The sequence below is a fragment of the Benincasa hispida genome, chromosome 1 (assembly GCF_009727055.1).
Source record: "Benincasa hispida cultivar B227 chromosome 1, ASM972705v1, whole genome shotgun sequence".
Taxonomy (NCBI): Eukaryota; Viridiplantae; Streptophyta; class Magnoliopsida; order Cucurbitales; family Cucurbitaceae; genus Benincasa; species Benincasa hispida.
Window position 1 is genome coordinate 76888843 of NC_052349.1, and position 19605 is coordinate 76908447.

Below are 19605 nucleotides of genomic sequence, written 5' to 3' on the forward strand. Positions count from 1 at the left end.
ACGGAACTCGGAGCTTGATAATCTGAGAAGTGTGATTGGTAAGGCGACACGTGGCATCTCGTGAATGGCGGTAATCCGGATATAATCTTATTGTGTTATCTGAATCTTTTTGCGAACTATTTTAGCCGCTTCCATTGAAGTTCAAACAATGGCCGTTGATCTTTGGTTTAACGGCTGTGATATTTTTTTGTTTTGATTTTTTCATTGATTTTTTAAAATGTTATGTATTTTGTCTTTAATGTCTTGTAAAACTAAGGCCACGTAAATTCCTTTTAATTATGAGCACCACATAAATTTCAAAAATATTGCATTGAATTTTATTTAAATCATAGATGTGATTAAATTTATCCCAAAAAGGATGCGAATAGTGATAATATCAAACCATCTAGATTGAGATAAAATGAAAGTGAATGTTTTGTATTGAGTGCGTGTGATTTAAAAAAATAATTATTTTATTAATTCAATAATATGTGAACGTGAGAATATAAAAAATTATAACATTCTTACTTGGTTAAGCTATGCTTGAATTAGTTTAATAATGATTAATATGTGATATATTTGTTTATTTATTTAATTAAAGATATCAACAAAAGTTAGGGTAGATTTTTTTTATCAAGTTTTCTAGCTAATTAGTTAGATACTAAATAAATTACAATAAACTAAAAGACTTGTCAATTTTTAGAGATAGAAACGACTATAAAAATAACAGATATGAGTTACATAAGTGCACATCATCTTAATGATATACTATCAATACACTAATAATATATTTAAAATTTTACTTGTAATGCATATTGACATACTGTACAGTACCAATACTATACTTGAAATGAATTAAACTCGTAATAGAAACGCACTATATAAAAATTAAGCTCATAGTTCAATAATCCTAAGTTTGTAGAAATGAAAAAATTACCGAATACACCCCAAATGAAATAACCAAATGTTCAAAATGTCTCTCACGGTTAAAGTGTCGGATTGCTATTAGATATTTTGATGATACACTTGATTGATGTTAGATATAATGTTTGATACATTTATGTCTTACATCAAGTATTTATTGATTGAAGTAAATACACTTATGTCTTAGAATATACGACTAATACATTTAGATTATCTAATTAAAAGAACAAAAGATGCATGTTTTACTTTAATATAAATTATTAATTGAATGTTAATTGTTGTTAGATATATTGCTAATACACTTAGAATGTTAATTATTATTAGAAATACTGTCGATACGCTCATGTCTTACTTCAAATATTAATGGATTGATATTTGATACACTTATGTCTTATATTTGATATACTACCGATACACTTAGAATATCATACTTATAAAACAAAACAAACACGTTTTGCTTCAAAATAAGTTGCTAATTGGATGTTGATTGGCATTAGATACATTGTTGATAGTCTTTAAAGTTGATTGGTGTTAGATGTGTATTGTTGATGCACTCATATCTTAGTTCAAGTATCCTTTTGATTGATGCTTGTAAAATTCATGTCTTATAATCTAATATATATTATTAATACATTTGGAATTCATAATTTATTTTATAACTACATATTTTCTTAGATGCATGAAAAATAAATTGACATGTATTACCTACCATAAAGTCATGGTTCATTAAACTTAAAAAAGAAAAAAAGAAAAAATAAATAATCTGAATAATAAAAAAAATTTGAGAATGTATTTAATAATTTTCATCCCTATATTTGTTTTCAAATTTAATTATCAAGTTTAAACCATTTATAACAGTTCCTCCGATTTCCAATTCCAAATAGCTAGAAATTGAGTCAATGTTGAAAATCATCATTTATTTTAGGGTAATTGTTTTAAGTGGCAAAATTACTGAAAATATTTTGCTATATTGTAAATAAATTGGCACATTTTCTTATATTTAAAAATAACCTTTTATTTTATCCTACATTTTTGTATGATTAATGGTTCATCACACACATATATTTGAATTTCCAAGTGATTTTTTTTTTTTTTACATGTGAGATGGAAGAATCAAACTTATTAACTTTGAGATTGATAGTATAAGTATCTTGTCATGTCTAAGTAAATCTTACATCAACATAAGTATTAATAAAGGAATAATTGTATAGACGACCTTTTTGTAGGGTCCAAATGAAAGGTAACCCAAAATTAAAAGGGACAACGGAACGAATGTGTAATTTTAAAAGTAATTTTAAAAACTGTCAATTAAAATATACTACAATTATTTGAAGACACGGACCCATATGCTCCTATTTAAATAGAAAATCTAATAAAAAAATCAAAACTAACCAAATTAAATCTACTAAAAACTAACGAAATAAAATCGAATAAACTAAAACTAACTAAATCAAAAACGCAAACAATATGAATTAAAATGAAATAAACTCTAATTCTAAAACCAACATTTAAATTAATATCTCGCAAACCAATATCTTAAAAAGCAAACTTACCTTAAAAAATACCACTTTTTAAAATTTAGAAAACGTAATTTTACATTAGTTCATTGAAACTAGACAAGTGGATTAATTTCTAAATTTTTAATGATAATAACTAAAGTTGACATTAAAAATAAACAAATGGATGAAGTTTGACTCACAAATACATATTAAACAACTTAAATACCTTGTAACGTATATATATCTTACGGTATACTAAAAAAATAAAATATTGACTGAGCCAATCAAAATAACTAGATCTTTCTATAGGAATTTTCTAGGAACAACATACCTATACTCTTGAAAATAATTGGCACACCCTCGGAAATAATTTTTCCATCTTTGTTTAATTATAGATATTCATAGAGGAATTTCCTTTGAAAATTCATGTAGATGTTAACTTTGTATGGATTGAGATTTAAAATTTTAAAAATTTAATCCCACAAATTAAATGAATAAATACCTTGTAATCAGAAAGATGATTTGAATTAAGTATATCTTTTAAGTTTCTAGCTTTAATTGCCTCCATAACCAAATTCTAATCATATTCTTGTTGTTTTTCCAATCACATAGATTTTTGTAGCTTCATTGATGAGTACAATAGCAACAATTTCTTAAATTTTTTCACTTCGCTAAACGATCACATAATATTTGTTGTTTATAAGTGTGTTGTACGAATAATTTTGATACACAACAAAATATTGTTACACGCATTGAGCCCTTGCATTTGGTGGCTATGGAGTGTCGCACTGTGAGGAAGAAGGAAGTTTGAGATTTCGGTATGGAGCCTCAAATAAACACATATTTTATAGAATGATAGAAAATTGAAAATAATAAAGTCTATCATTATAGATTCACGCTTAAATTGTGATTAAATAATCTAGACATAATAATTAACTTTATTAAATAAAAAGATATTATGTTTAGCTGGTAGAGAATCTCAATACTAAAATCAAATTAAATTTTTGGCTTCAAAAGACATCCATGGGTTTCTAAACCTAAAAATTAGGCATGCAAATTGGACTTAATTGAAAGATAGATTTGAAAGAAGTCATCAAACAGATATATAGCAATTGAAAAAATTAGACATTTTCAAAGAATTTTTAAAATAGACATTTTTTTAGTCCTACCCTCTCATCTTAGACATACCATTTCTCAAATTGAAATTTGACATCGGACTAATGTCACCACCATGTGAAATTACTACTTTTAACCCTTCTTATTCCTTTTACATTTTTTATCTTTTATTTCATTTTTTAGGTGTTTCTTTTTCTCTGTGTTCTTCTTCTTTCGTTTTTGGTTGGTTCATCTTTGTCATCATCTACATTCATATTCATCTTCGCTTCTACATGCATTCATCTGCATTCGTCGTCTTCTTCGAGAGCAAAAATCAAGAATGACCTTGAGCGAGAATGACTTCAAGTGGCAGACCCTCGCATGCATCTACGGTCAAGTTGGTAACTTCACATGAAGCTTATGTGAGCAGGTCATTTCTCATTTGTTTTTCTATCTGTTTTCCTCCTAACCTTAGGAATTTGAAGCTAGAATAGAGGGGAATAAATGATTCCAGTAGCCAAGCGTGGGCTAGTCCAAGGCATGAAGCAATTGAAGTTGATAAGAATCAAATTATCACTATATTTATTCTTTTTTCTACTTCTTCCAAGTGCAGGATAACCCAAGGGGTTGCGGTTTTTTTTTTCCCTACTAATTGGGGCCCTCCCTTCACCACCCCATGGGGATGGTCTACAAGACTCATAACTACTACTCTTACTACTTGACGCTTAACTAGCCAACATTTAGATCTGGTTTGAATCTTGGACCATTTTCATTTTAGCCCCTCAAATAGGGCCATCCATCTGTCGAAGTCATAAAAAAATATAATATTTATTCCATTCCTAATTTATGAAAATAAAATAAACAACCTACAGTGTATTCAAGAGCGGCTAGAATCACGTTGATCAATAGGTAAGTAAATCCATAAAACCACCTACAATTTCACTCTAGACCTACCTCTAAATCAAACTATCTTCCCCCCTAATTCCTCACCCACAGCAAATTATGTTTAGAAAATTTATAGTCAAATGTAAATAAAATAAAATAAAATAAAAACACTTTTTAAGCACTCATTCCAAACGAGACCAACTACAAATAGCTAAGAATCTGTTGGAATTTAGAAGCAGCGGCCAAGCCACTAAGAATGGCCCCTTCAATGTTAGGGCTTACACAGAAATCTCCACAGATGGCCACCCGCTTGCTTCCATCCCAAAAGCACTTTTCCTCTCTGGCTATGCTTGCAGCTGGAAAAGCACTCCCCCTGCAAAATCCACCCTCACAGTTACAGACATTCTCACACATGGAAGAAGAGAGCACAAAGTAATAAAATAGTCAGCTCCGGCTTTGTTTATCTTGTGAAAAATGAGAATTTGAACCTTCAACCTAAAAAAAGCACATGCTCAAACTAACTTTTACAAACTATAAACAAGCAAACCAAGAACACATTTCACAAACTCAATTCTTGTATACCATCAAAATATCAATGGCATATACTCAAGTCATAATCCCAAACTTAATAGAGTTGTGAGCCAAATACACCCACTAAAAGCTTTATGCCTCGATTAAAAAAACATTTGGCTCTCCTAGATATAACCCACCAACCATAGTAGGAAACCTTTTCCAACCTTCTTTATCCACTCCTTATGGAATCATAATGCAAAACTCTCTCTCTCTTCCATCATGCTTGTTAACCTTCACATATTCATCACAAGAAGATTCGATACAGGGCTTTTAAAGCTGTCACATAGCCCTTGATAGATGTGAAGTGCAGAGAACAGAATAATGGCTTAAAACCGCCAAACTCCTAGATTCAAGCTCTAGACCCTCAAAACTTCTTTGAAAAAATTCTGAAACAATTGGTTTTCCGTTTGATAAAATCTCATTTGATATTCCACGTCCCATAATAACTAATTAAAAAAGAAAAAGGCTGGGCTAAAGAATCAGTTGAAGATAAAAAACTGAGAGGTGTCAGAGGAACTCAAATCCCATAACATTTGAGTGATTGAAAGATTATGGATCACTAGAAAAAAATATATGTATATATTAAAAAAACAGTCAATTTTCATTCTGTTTAAGAGGCAATAATATCTTGCATTATCAACACAGTTGGTAGCGGAGTCATGACTTCTGTGCTTGATGCTTATACGTTGTACTGAGTGAAATTGACAGTCAAACAGGCGGTTCTAATTCAAATGCTTACCATCTATGAGCTTTCATAAAGAATGGACGGGGCATGTTAAGACCAATGCTTTGTAACTCTTGATAGAGTTCTTCAACAACTTTCTTCAACGTGGCATCTGAAGGTTTCTGAAGCCCATATTCAGCAATTACTCTCTCTGCATACTCCTTTGTCGAATGCAAGATCCATCGTTCACTATTCCAACAAAAATGAGAGTAGTAAGGATGAAACAAACAAATTATGAATAGCAAGCCCAATTAATGCTGATAGTTTTGCTTCACGATAAATAAAAATGAGCATACCTAGCAGACGAATGCCCTGGCTTGCTGCTATCACAGTAAGCCCAGCTTAGAACTTTAGAATTCTTTATAGAGAAACCTTTGAAGGGTATCTGACAATTGAACAAGGACATCCATTAGGCCAATGTCTCTCCATGGAAACCAAATGAAACCGGTATTAGAGTAAATTTTAAACCAGGACTATTACTGTAAGATTGATTCAGTGAAAACTTTGTACTGAAGGTAAAGAATGATGGATGCCAACAAATGATTTTTTTAAAATACTATTTATTGGGAATTGAATACAACTCTATAGTAGTTTGGATATTCAAAATTAGAATATTACCATAGAGAGAGGCTGTTCAAATGCAAGCATCAGAGCAAAACATGGGATAACAGGAATGTTCTGCAGCATAACTGCCAAATCTGGAACCAAACTAAGATCTGCATAGTTTTTAAGAGTCAGATGAACCTATTGCATAGGCATACTAACCATGGTTTATCAAAAGTAAGACTTTTGGCTGCTTGTCCACCACCACTCCCTAATAAATATGCAGATCAGTTCACACTACAGTGGGAATATCTGAATGTTGAAGTTGCAAGATGAGAGAAAAATGGAAAGGCAATTTAACTTTGTAGAATCAGTTACAATACTAACTGTAAGCTCTTTACCCCCTGCAAGTCTGAATAAAAGAGCAACAAACCAGAAGAGAAAAACAGAGAACAAGAAATGGTGAAGACGATAGAAATGTAGCTTTACTACTCCTTGTTTTCATTTATAAACAATTTCTTCCAAAAGAACCTCTCCATACAGTCAATCAAACAGTCACACTCGTCCCTCCCCAAAATGGGGCAAACCTCTCCCCCAAAATGACTCTCCCTTGTCCCTCCGAAAGAAGAAAATACAAACAAGGAATACCCCAGCATCTTAGAGAGAGCTGGGCACTTCTCTCCTCGCCAAAAGCCTTCTCACTTTTAGCAAATACTTTTCCTGCCTCCTTCAGTACGATCCCTGCCCTTTTGTAACAGCCTCGTGGTCCCCTCCAACCTCTCTCCCCACCTTGATCATCATTGGTTGTTGTAACATTTCCCTTTTTACCCCTTCTTTTATAAGTATATATTATTTGTGGCCTTACACTAACATTGTAGAAAGGCAATTTATTTTAAAACTAACGTTGTAGTAAAATACCAAACAAAATATGAAAATAAAGAAGAAGACAGGGGGAGGGCCGGGGGAAGAGAGAGAGAGAGGGAGGGAGGGAGGGAGGCCAGAGGGCAGGAGGGGGAGATAGAAAATTAATGCTAAACACTATAGTTCCATCAAATTGAGGCAGTCATACATTTAACAAAGAGAACTTGACCATACAGCTAAACATACCGTACAGGTGAACATTAAATGTCCGAGTAGGTTGGCCAAATGTATCTTCTAAGTCTAACCTGAAAGCTTTGTGTCTCAAGGAAATGCTATCTTGTATAATGTTCACCTGTAAGGTATGTTAATTTGGTGGTTTGAATTTTCATACAGCTAATGCAGCTCGAATAATGCCAAAATATATTCTAATGCACAGCGCCAAGAGATACTTGAAACAAAAATGACTGAAGAAGATCCAACATTCAACTTACCCAGAGGTGGCACTCGTCCTGTTACACTGGTAAACCTTGGTGAAACTATGTTTTTGTCTGATGCAACAATACCCTCAAACTGACCTAAACTTTGTCCATCAGTTCCCAACAACAACCATGAATTATCCCTCTCCAACCATTCCATTCTCCCAACACTTACCCCAAACTTACTCTCAACACCTGAAAAGAAGCTGAAAATAAGCACCATCGTAATTTCATTTGAAAGCTTGAATTGCAAAGATTTATAGAGAAAATAGTAGGTGGTATACCAGGTTCATGACATAATGCTTTGCAAATAGAATTCATGCCCGGAGTACCCACATATCTGCCACTTGCGCCTTCCTAAATAATATTGATACTCAGACAAATTGATCCCATAAAAAGCATGATATGATTAGCATAAACAATCATAACAAATATTTCTCCTGCTGCGGCAGTCATCGCATTGTATGTGGAATAGTAACTTCAAGAGAGATACTTGAGCTTAACCAAGATTCCTTTTGCCCCACAAGGTTCACAAGGTAATTAGATACACTCACTCAATTCTACTATGATCTACAACTTTCAAAAGCTGCTATATTATGAATTATATAAAAACTAACTGTTACCATATTTATTTGTCAAAGGTCCAAATCTTAATGTAGCAGAGAAAACTTGGTAGATTCTCAAAAGTCTTTCGACATTATGTATGGATTTCACATCCCAATCTTTTCAGATACCAGTGATTACATTATTTCTTCGTCTACTTCACATTTAAAACTTTCATCCATCTCTCTCGTAAAGGGGCACAAGGTTGAACAGGTGGGGCAGCAAGTAAAAATACATTACATACATGGTGAGTAGACAAAGACTTTGGTGGTTTCATTTAACTACTAAATGCACTAAAAATCTCAGTTAAATGTCAGAACTGGAAACATAACAATGAATGAGCCAGTTTAGCTACATTTCCCAGCTATGTGCAGTTGATGAAGAGGCTGCAAGCATTCAAATAGGATTATGACGATTATCCATCATAGACCAGCTACTCGACAATATTTGGAAAATGGAGGAAAAACAAAGCATGGAGTTTTAACCTGTTCTATGCTGGTAAATTGATTGGAAAAGCAATCAAAAATGCCAAAACTCTCTTTCCATTCAGCACAAAGATTTTTTGATTCCCACTCACGAACAAGACTCGATACTTCCGGGGAGCTGACAGTAAAGTATGGGGCACCATGGTCGAAATGCAGTTCTTTCCCATCTTCTGCAATTTCTCTGTTAGAAATGCCAAATTGTAAAATTCAGAATAAGCTGATGAACTATCCTTCTATTCATTATTATTGTTGAGATCCCGTTCATCCATTCTCGGTCATTATTATTGTCGAGATCCTGTTCATCCATTCTCGGTTTTCTCACTTTGATTTATAAACAATTTGAGCACTCATTCTTCGAAATAATAGAACGGTTTTCATATAAGATCTTTTCTGATCTTCAGCAAGAAGCAGCAAAAAAATTCCCATTCGGCAGTTTGTGATCTCTCTTTTTTCAGCAATCATAAAATCGAATAATCGCAAGACGCCCAAACAAGAAACGAGAGGAAATTCGTCTCACCTCCGTTGAGACATTCTTCCACCGGGCCCTCTGGCAGACTCGAACAAGGTAACCGAGACCCCATTTCTGGCCAAACTCCATGCGCAAACGGCTCCAGAAACTGCCCCATAAACCCATCACAACTTTTAAAATCATCTCTGAATTAATGGCTTACAAAATCAGAAGCAAGAGAGGGAGGTGATGATTCGCTTACTTCCACTTCCCACGACGGCAACTTTAGAGAGAACGGAGCTCATGGCGGTGCTATTCCTCACTGCGACAATTTCGATTTTTCCTCAAAAGTTGAGGCGACGGTTGGTATGGAGTTTACGCATTGGAAGGAGACGAGCTTGTGGGCTGCATTCGTCCACGTGTTCGATGATCTCTGGCTTCTCAACACCCCTGCCTACCGCCGTCGGCTGCACGGCCGCCGCGGTTCGCCGGGCGCAGTGAAAATGGTGCTTTCTCCCTTTCTTTTCCTTTTTAGGGAATAATACATCTTTGTCCCTAGCTTTTAAAATGATTCAAATTTGTTTCGAGTTTTGTTTCTATCTAGAATTAAAATTTCAAAATGTTAAAATTTTATTATTGAGATTTAAATTTTATTTTAGTAGTTTGAATTTTAAAATTTTATTTTTGTAATCTTAATTTTTTATTAAATTCTCATTTTTAATTGGACGTGAATTTCTATTAATTAACTAAAAAAATTGTAAAAAGAAATTTTAAGTAAATTCTAAAGACAAAATATGAGTATTTAGTAATAAATTGAGCTCAAACGTGTAAATCTTGAAACATAGAGACTAAATTGAAATAAACATTTAATGTCAAAGTTAAAATTATAGTATTTTGAAATTTAATGACTAAATTAAAACCAAACTCAAAATATAAGGATTATGTGTGTAACATTTTGAAACTAGTGACTAAATGGAAACTAAACCCAAAATTTATGGATAAAAAAGACTATGATATATATATATATATATATATATATATATCACCATTTCTACCCTTCTTCTTCCTTTCTTTTTCTTTTAGAAATAGTGAAAAACAAATCCCATAAACCATTTTTTAAAACTGGTTAATTTTCCTATTTATTATCCATATCTTTATCTTGGTCATGTTCAAAATTACTTATAAATGTAAACATCAAACTAAGTTTTATCTCAGTAAAAATTTACGTACACCCTTTCATTCAAAATCAGAAATTTGGTCTCTCATCTTAGTTCAATTAATATAAAGGATATATTTCTCCACCACCATCATGTCTAATCACAAGTCTAGGTTCCTAGCTATTAATTATTATTAGGGTAATTATTTTAAATGGTAAAATTGTCGAAAATATTTTCAAGTATAGTAAAATATCATTTTCTATAGACATCGATCACTTATACTAATAAATGTTTATTGCAGTATATCATTTATAGACAATGACATTTAACTATATTTATAAATAAGTTTGTTCATTTTTTTATTTTGAAAACAACCCTAGATCAAAGGTGAAATCAAAAGATATTTGAAAACAGCCCAAGCTCAAGATTTAATTCCGCTGTTGGATAAATCTTGCTTGCAGTCTATCACTAATAATAATGACATTTTGCTTTATTTATAAATAGGTTGACTATTTTTCTTTATTATTATTCGAAAACAACCCAAGATTAAAGGCAAAATCAAAAGATATTTAAAAAGAAAATTTTTAATTCCTACGTTGGATAAAACCTCATAAATAATCTATTTAATAAAATATTTCTAAATAGTCTGATAAAAATTATTAAAGAGAGGTTTATCATATTAGATTAAACTCTTATTATAAAGATATTTTCAAATATAGTAACATGAATCAAAATATTTATAAATATAACCTCGGTGTCGATATAATGTGGTATTTATTATATTTATAAATGTTTTAATTAAATTTTCATTTAAAATCATTTGATTTATTAAAAAAAAAATCTCGATTAATTAAATTTTTTTTAACAATATCCTATCCACGAATTAGCTCTCGAGCCTTTACAGGAAATTCAACGGTATTAACTATTACGGTTTTCAATACTGCCGTTCTAGTTTCTTCTACCGACAGCGATTTGTTTTGAAAGTCAAGTCGAATTATAGACTACGTGGACAATCATTAGCTTCACACGTGTTAAACGCTTTGCAAATTCAAGAATTATATATAGTAGGCTTTATTTCACTGTAATTTTTTACCACTGAAATTCATGATTTAGATTTTCAAGATCCGATTTCGATGGGTAGTTTCTGTTTTCTTTTTAAGTTATTAGTATGTTTACTAAAATTTTATCGTGAAAAATTGATTAAAGGCTTGTTTGAATTTATTAGAGAAAAAATATATTTTTTTAAAAAATATTTTTATTTAACTTTTTGATAAAATTTAATGAAAATAAATTTCAAAAATTATTTTGAATAATTCTCGATTTAATTTCAAAATTAAATATTTAAAAGTTAATCCAAATGCATTTTAAGTTTAAAAGATTTTTACCATTATTTGTTTGTTTGGATGATGTCACAGTAGCTTCTTCCTTTTTTTATCATCAATATTTTCAATACTCACGATGTAAATTATAATCACTTATTTTCCGTACTACTTGACATGAAAAAGCATTATTCTTTTAAGTCTATGTACGTTAAATCTCATTTCAGGTTAGTTATTGTATTTTTAAATGAACAAAATTGATTCTCGTACTTTCAATATATCTTAAAAGTTAAACCCAACTTTTATTGTTGTTGTGAAGTTAATTTTAGAGAAATTTTTAAAAACAAAAACAAAATTATATTATTTATACAAAATAAAAAAATTTAATAAAGTCTATCAGTAATCGAAACGGATAGAAGTCTATCATTAATACTATAGGATAGATGCTAATAGAAGTCAGTGTTTATTAATGTTTTTTTTCTCTTTTTGCTATTTTTATAAATAGTTTGATATTTTTTATATCTGGAAAAATTTTCATTAATTTTATTGAATTTCATCACATCGTAGTAATAACTTTCATTGAAGAGAGACATGATAATATATATATGTTCCTAAAATCTATAGAAGGAGATTAATAGAGAATTTATTCAAAAGAAAAATTAACAATAACTCTAATGAATATGAATACTTAATTGCATTTCGAGTAACACTTATCTTTGTGCATCCCATCATAATATGATATGTGGCAAATTTTTCTTGTTTATTTTTTAAAATACTTTAATTTTTTTTATGTGAATGATAAGAATGAGATACATCAAGATGCTACTCGAGATACACCCAAGTATTACCTATTTTGAAATTATTAAGCTCCAAAGTAAATAGAGATAAAAGAAATAATAGATTGATATATTCTTTAAAATCATCAAACCGATTTTGTTTTTGTTCTTTTTATTATTTCTTAATTTAATATAGAGTGAGAGATCCAAACTTCATACATTTAGTTGATAGTTAGTACAAACTATTTGTGTGCCAACAAATAACTCTTATTCTTCATTATTTTAACACATGCCCCAAATATTGAATGAGGTATAATGTATGACTTCTTTATTGTTTTAAACACATGCTCCAAGCGTTGAGTGAGCTATAATATATAACCAAGAAATTACATAAGATTTTGAAAAGATTACATATTATATCGATCCTCTTCATGATCGATATTCCACTTAGAAAATTTAGAAAACAAATGATAGTTTGGAAGTACGATAAAAAAAAGAAAGTTTTATTCGAATCTTGAGGTTGTTCTTGGTCATGAAAGATGGAGAAAAACTATTCAAACAAGTTCTCTAGGGTGGTAGTTGTGAAAGATGAAACATTTTGTTATTTTGTGTATATTTTATTGAATAATAATAATAATAATCAAGATGTACAAAAATGAATAAATAGGCATCAATAAATCAACCACGAACAATACACTCCAGATAAATATTAATCTAGAAAATACAAGAAATGAAAACCTAAATATAAGGATTATAATATACCATATTTTTTTAATTTAAATGCTATTTGAGACAATTTCTCCCAAATTTGCATCGGTTACAAAAATTGCATAAAGTAAAATAATGGATAAGAAAAACAAGAAAAAGAGAGAGAGAGATCTGTTGACCAGAATTTCTTTAAGAAGAATTTGTTCAGAAGAATTTTATAGTGTCATAAACAGAGTGTTTGTTTTGATATTTGCAACAATTTTATCCTAACGAAAACGACAATATACATATAGCTGTGTTGTTTTCTTTTCATTCTGTCAATCTCCCCACCAACTTAAAATAACATCTTATAAAAGGGGAAAAAGTTCAAATGTGATATAAACCTGTTGGATCTAATTTATTTGTACTGTAAACTTTCAATCTTATCCAACTAGAAAAAACTTAAATAAATGTTATAATTTTTTTTTGCACACGAGTTATGATAAAAAAAATGTTATACATTTTGGACCGAATGATACAATCGATATAAAATAAGGACAAAAACAACGAGACTATGAAAACAACAAAGTTCAAGCTAAAATAGTACTTTTTTGCGCCGAGAGGAAATTAGCTCGAGTAAAAACCCAAATCAATGTGATTGCCCTCAACTTAGCAAAATGACCAATGAGGCATGTCTCGTGTTGCCCTAGCCTAAAACATCACTCTAGGACCAAAATAGGCATAGGGGAAGATGCTCGAGCAATGCCGACCTTGTCCAAATGGAAAACAGGGCACATCCCCTCGTCCTGATGAGATGAAAAATTATCCTAAAGCAAATTTGAAACCCTATCGAAACAACTTAAGTCAACACTTTTATAAATACATCATTATAGCTATACGGAAAGAAAATTCATTCTCAACTCACGAACTCTTAACTTGTTGCACTTATTTGCTCTCTAACTTAAAAAGCACCAGAGCACGTAGGAAGCACCACATTGGCAAATCACTCTCTAACTCAAATCTACTGTTGCTGTCACGTGAAGGTCAAATATGTTTTAATTTGTCCAAATTTTGATATCAACATAAAACAATAGTAATTATCTTCACTTTTGTAGAGACACTTTAAGAATTTAATGGACGTGAAGAATGAGCATGCATAAATAATGCTAGAAGAGTGTAAAATATTCATAAATTTATTAATTTAAATAAAATAAATTTGATCGATGCTCAAGTAAATCTATAAATACATTTGCCAAAATTTATTTATGTAATTTTCCAAAATTAATATCATCTTTTTTTTCTTCTTCTTCTAAATCTTTGTCAATTTCATGATACGAACGTGGTTTATAATTTATTGAATATATGAGATAAAATTTCTTAACAATATTAAGAGAAAAAATCAATAGAAGAACAAGTAATCAGAGAAGATTAGTTAGTATTAATAGGTATCAAATTTTCACATGCTTCTTCTTATCCCGTGAATTGTTTAAATGTTAATTATTAGAATATTTTCCATGATTAAAACTAATGGGATTAAGTATGGAAACAAAATACAAATTGATTGGTATGCAATTAATTAATGAAGCATTGAAAAACTTGATTATATTTGTTTGACATAAATATAATCTAATGAACCAAACCAAAAAAGGAAAGGTGAAAAAACCTTTCTTTTGCGATTTTTCCATTTTCAACGGGTGTGCACAAGACTAGACTCTCATCATTTCACACTGCAAAAAATACTAATTTGTTCAATCTCCCCACGGATGAACATGAAAAGAACCAACGTCACCGATCTGTTGGTACAAAAAATTAAGGCAACTACTTGGTTTAAGGGTCAAGATTAAAGCAGCAAACAATGGCGACTGTTGGTTTGAATTTTCAAAAGGGGTGTACGCGTAGCTGAATAGAAGAAGCCACTTGCCAAGATTAAGTTGCTATATAGAAATTTCAACAGAACCCCCAACTCCCGTCTCTCCCTTTCATCCCTCTCCGCGATCAACTTTTTTCTTTTTTCTTTTTTCTTTTTTCAAAGTTGCATAGCTACGAATTCTCAGCTCACCTTCTAAGGTCAGTTTGGATTCTGGGTATCTTTTGATTTCTGTTGTTTTGGGTTCAAATTCTAGTTATGATCGTGTTCTGTGCTCTGCTTTGATTGTTGATTTATCACTTTGCAAAGTCTCTCTCTTTCCATCTTCATTTTCTTTTGTTGTTTTTGGAGTTTGAAACGAACTTCGGGAATTGGATTAGCAGTCTAAGCCGTTTATTTGCTAATTTTTAAAGGATCTGGTGTCTTGATCAATCTTTTATGTTGGGTTTGTTGCGTTTCCTTTTGAGTTTGGAAGTGAATTCTGGGGTCAGGAAACCCAGAAGATAAATTGTTTCTCGAGGCGTACTTGACTGGATGATGCTTTGCTCACCATGATCTTTCATGGCTGCTTCTTGAAGCCTATCGAGCTTTACTTCATACCATTACGATAAACATATCTTATCACTTCTGAGGGAACTATCTCAAGTTTTTGTTTCATGGAGGAATCTCCAATTCTCTACTTTCCATTTGGGTTCAACGTTAGAATTCCATATTTTTTGGTTAGCAAGTAGTCCTAAAAGTTCCACTGAACCCCATAGATCTAGGATATCATCTAGCCAATTCCACTTGAAAGGATGCTGCTGATGAATGATAAGAGGGGATGTGGTTTGCTTTTTGTTGGGCAGTGCCAGGGAACATATGTTTGTTTGTTATATCTGATCAAATAATCTTTGCAAATGTTAATCAATAATGAATTGTTCATATGCACATTCTCTGGGGGAAGGGAGGACTGAGTTCTATGGAGTATGGATCTTGTCACGATGCAAATCTGCTGCATTGTTGATTATTTCTTGTTTGACATGTTCTTTTCTTTTTCTTTTTCTTTTTTTTTTGTGTTTTTTTCCATCAAATAAACTTGTATTTATAAGTTGGAGAACTACACATTTTCCATCTTGAGATTATATGAACTTAGAAAATCATTAGGCAAATCATATTTTAGTTGGACTATAATTGTACTAGAGTTGCCTCCATGTACGGTCTCTGCATAGATAGTCTTCTTACTAAAAATTAACATCTGAGATTCTTTTACATTTATTATGTCCTATTCCTATAGCTAATTATAAACTGATTTGTTCCAATGACAGGTTTCCGTAATTAAAGTCGGTTTGATCATAACACTCCCTGAAGGAGCGAAAAACAGCTGCTGCTTTATCATATAGATATGACTTGCTTCCCTTTTTTGTTCAGTAAGAGGGTAAAACCCCCAACAAGAAGTTTGGTCGATGAAGAAGGTAAATTAATTACCGGGCATGCATAACCTCATCTTTTAATGGACATATTTGAAGAGTTTCTTGTCATTAAAAATTAAAATATGTAAAATGACTGTGCAACACTGTGCAGTCTTTTCTGCAAGGAAATTTTAACATTCTTATTCTTCTTCTATGGTATAGAATTTTCGAGCATGCAAAATGTTAAATTTTACACATATAAAGAGCTAAAAGTCGCAACCGAAGATTTCAGCTTGGCGAATAAAATAGGGGAAGGTGGTTTTGGTTCTGTGTACAAGGTAGCTCAATATCTCCGTTAACATGAACTGTAATTGTTGTGCTTTATATCTAAAGCGTTTCTAAGTTGCGTTATTCCCTATATTCATCATGAGTATAACCTTGAGAACTACTATCTATGATCAGGGAAAGCTAAAAGATGGAAAGATTGCTGCCATAAAAGTTCTTTCGGCTGAGTCAAGACAAGGATTGAGGGAATTCTTGACAGAAATTAATGTCATCTCTGTGATAGAACATGAAAATCTGGTTCAGCTTTATGGCTGCTGTGTGGATGATAATCATAGAATTCTGGTCTACAATTACCTTGAGAATAATAGCCTTGCCCAAACTCTTCTTGGTACGAACTGAATCCTATCCTCAAATTTATATGCCAGAGTTGTATTCTTGAGCGCCCCTCTTTTTAGGATTACCTGCTTTCATTTACATTATGAGGGTAGGCAGGCATGTTGAATGAAGGTCATGCTTTTGTTTGTTCTGTTAAATTGCAGTTCAAGGCTCAAAATATTGTTTCTTTTTCAGGGCGAGGTTACAGTAGCATCCAGTTTAATTGGCAAACAAGGTCTAGGATTTGCATTGGAATTGCACGTGGGCTTGCCTTCCTTCACGAGGATGTACAGCCACATATCATTCATAGAGATATCAAAGCGAGCAACATTCTTCTTGATTGCAACCTCTCTCCTAAAATTTCAGATTTTGGTCTCGCAAAGCTTATTCCAGCCAGCATGACTCACGTCAGTACACGAGTGGCAGGAACAATGTAAGCAACTCTATTTCTGATCGAATTTCTTGATTGTGCATACAATTTCCCGTGTATTGTTCAGAAATAAAAGATATGTTTGGATGTTTGAAGAAAGACTGGCGTTTATGGTAGTTTGTGTGTGGAATTGTGGTTCTGACACAAATATCACAGTATAGGCAAAGTTTCTTTAATTGATTCTTTTTCGTGCAGCTGCATATTTTATTAAAATTGTATGTTTTTGCCAACCTTGTTCAAAAAAGTGTTATCCGACTTTGTAGCATTTAGTGATATGTTGCATTTGTTATGACTGTACAGGGCCCCGTTGGCAACTCTTTAGTTTTTTTATTTTTTTGTTTTTGAAAATTAAGTCTATTTTCTCTAAATTTCTTGTCATGGTTTTCATTTTTATCTAGTAAAAGAGTTGAAGTCTTAATCGAATTTCAAAATAAAAAACCAGTTTTTAAAAACTACTTTTTTTAGTTTTCAAAACTTGACATGGTTTTTGAAAACATTGATAGAAAGTAGATAACAAAGCAAGAAATTTAGAGATGGAATGAGTGTTTATAGGCTTAGTTTTCAAAAACTAAAAACCAAATGGTTACTAAACGGGCCTAAATTTGTTATGATTCTACAAACATAGAACACAACAACCAAAATTTAGTTTCCTACTCAAGAACAATCTTTTATCTTTTTGGTCTCTCTCATTTCGCTATGATGAAATTCACTTTTTAATTTTTGTTTGTCTATCTTTGTTGATGAAATTCACTTTTTAATTTTTGTCTACGCTTGTGTTTGTTTAGTGGTTACCTAGCTCCGGAATATGCGATAAGAGGGCAGGTGACAAGAAAATCAGATATTTATAGTTTTGGAGTCCTACTTGTGGAAATAGTCAGCGGGAGATGCAACACAAATACACAATTACCAATCGGAGAACAATATCTTCTTGAAAGGGTACGCACCGGTTTCTCTAATCCCTTTTTTTCATCATAATCTTCTCATATTCTACCCGCAAGTAGTGAATTATGTTTATGTTAGATGAAACTGGGCTCTTACTTCATGATTTTAAGTTAGAAAAGGATGGTTCGCCAAAATGAACACAGACTTGAAAATTGTAAAGAAGTGAAGGAGGAGGCTAATATATCTAGTGAAACTTCCATTCATTATCCTTGCCCTTTAAATTCAATTCTGCCTGCGTTGATTCAGCTGCCAATTTTATTTCAATTTAGATCTTAGAACTCACTTGAGCAAATCTTTTGATCACCGATCGTTTGTTATGGAAAGCGTGAGATTACATTTCACTGTCTGCAATGTACTAATGTGTTGAATCTATGTTTGGGTATTGCAGACATGGAATCTTTATGAGCGAGGAGAGCTCGTTCTGCTAATTGATATGTCCTTAAACGGCAACTTTGATGCAGAGGAGGCTTGTAAATATCTAAAGATTGGTCTACTTTGCACGCAAGACAGTCCAAAACTCCGTCCATCCATGTCGACTGTGGTAAAGATGTTAACGGGTGAGATGAGTATCGAAGACAGAAAGATAACGAAACCGGGGCTGATTTCGGACTTCATGGATCTAAAAGTAAAGAATCCAGAGGAAAAGAAAGGGAACAGAGAGGGGGTGTCTTCTGATAGTCTGTCCTCTGGATCAAACATCCTTGGAAATTCAACAATGTCATCTGAAGCCACAACTGTTACAACTGCAACCTTCACTGCACAATATGACGGGAATACTTTCTCATCTACACTGTGAAAGTGACTAGCCAATTTAATTTATTCTCTTCTGTAATAGAGTTTTGGGAAAAAGTGTTAAATTGTTTGATATGTTTTTTCTTTTGGTAGGAAGAGTTATTGGAAGCCTTTGTAATATATTGTAGAAATTGATGTGTTTCCTTGCTTACCGTGAATTCCATTTTTTTTTCCTTCCTTCCTCCTCAGCTATAAAAACCAGCTTAAAGAATCACGTTGAGCTATACTTCCATTTGCAATTTCCTAGCATCAGTCTTTCCACTTGAACCGAATAAATTGAAATTTTTTCTTCTAATTTAGTTGGAGCTGGAAACGGAGAATTTTTGGATGCTAAGTGTTTTCTTTTCTTATTTACTTTTTTGCAATTTTGGATTAGGGTGAGGATATACCCCAATCTCATCCCTCAACTTTTTAAAATAAAATATTTATTTGAAATTTTAAATTTGAGCGTACATGGTGGGTAAGACATTCATTACCGTCTCATATAGGCAA

At 32.0% G+C, this 19605-nt stretch overlaps 2 protein-coding genes across 2 annotated transcripts; one reads left to right on the forward strand and one right to left on the reverse strand.

Moving 5' to 3' along the window:
* Positions 1-4309: 4309 nt before the first annotated feature.
* LOC120086079 (renalase) lies at positions 4310-9638 on the reverse strand. The gene is made up of 9 exons (XM_039042517.1): positions 9358-9638; positions 9165-9264; positions 8648-8828; positions 7844-7916; positions 7575-7754; positions 6298-6395; positions 5976-6064; positions 5695-5868; positions 4310-4755 (listed from the first exon to the last, which is right to left on the reverse strand). Exons 1-9 carry the CDS (start codon positions 9398-9400, stop codon positions 4584-4586), a joined length of 1110 nt encoding a protein of 369 aa, XP_038898445.1. The 5' UTR covers positions 9401-9638; the 3' UTR covers positions 4310-4583.
* Positions 9639-14942: 5304 nt separating this feature from the next.
* Positions 14943-19339, forward strand: LOC120068022 (cold-responsive protein kinase 1). Its single transcript, XM_039019693.1, has 7 exons — positions 14943-15101; positions 16206-16352; positions 16512-16627; positions 16752-16962; positions 17145-17382; positions 18165-18315; positions 18710-19339. Exons 2-7 carry the CDS (start codon positions 16283-16285, stop codon positions 19115-19117), a joined length of 1194 nt encoding a protein of 397 aa, XP_038875621.1. The 5' UTR covers positions 14943-15101; positions 16206-16282; the 3' UTR covers positions 19118-19339.
* Positions 19340-19605: the final 266 nt, after the last annotated feature.

What these genes read in the sequence shown, in the direction of transcription:
- LOC120068022 (XM_039019693.1), top strand. Translation starts at nt 16,283, where the DNA reads ATGACTTGCTTCCCTTTTTTGTTCAGTAAGAGGGTAAAACCCCCAACA. An exon ending in CCTTGCCCAAACTCTTCTTG is followed by an intron (nt 16,963 to 17,144) that starts GTACGAACTGAA and finishes TTTCTTTTTCAG; the next exon opens with GGCGAGGTTACAGTAGCATC. An exon ending in ACACGAGTGGCAGGAACAAT is followed by an intron (nt 17,383 to 18,164) that starts GTAAGCAACTCT and finishes GTGTTTGTTTAG; the next exon opens with TGGTTACCTAGCTCCGGAAT.
- LOC120086079 (XM_039042517.1), bottom strand. Translation starts at nt 9,400, where the DNA reads ATGAGCTCCGTTCTCTCTAAAGTTGCCGTCGTGGGAAGTGGAA. An exon ending in AATTTACCAGCATAGAACAG is followed by an intron (nt 7,917 to 8,647) that starts GTTAAAACTCCA and finishes AATATTATTTAG; the next exon opens with GAAGGCGCAAGTGGCAGATA. An exon ending in TTGAACAGCCTCTCTCTATG is followed by an intron (nt 6,065 to 6,297) that starts GTAATATTCTAA and finishes TTCAATTGTCAG; the next exon opens with ATACCCTTCAAAGGTTTCTC.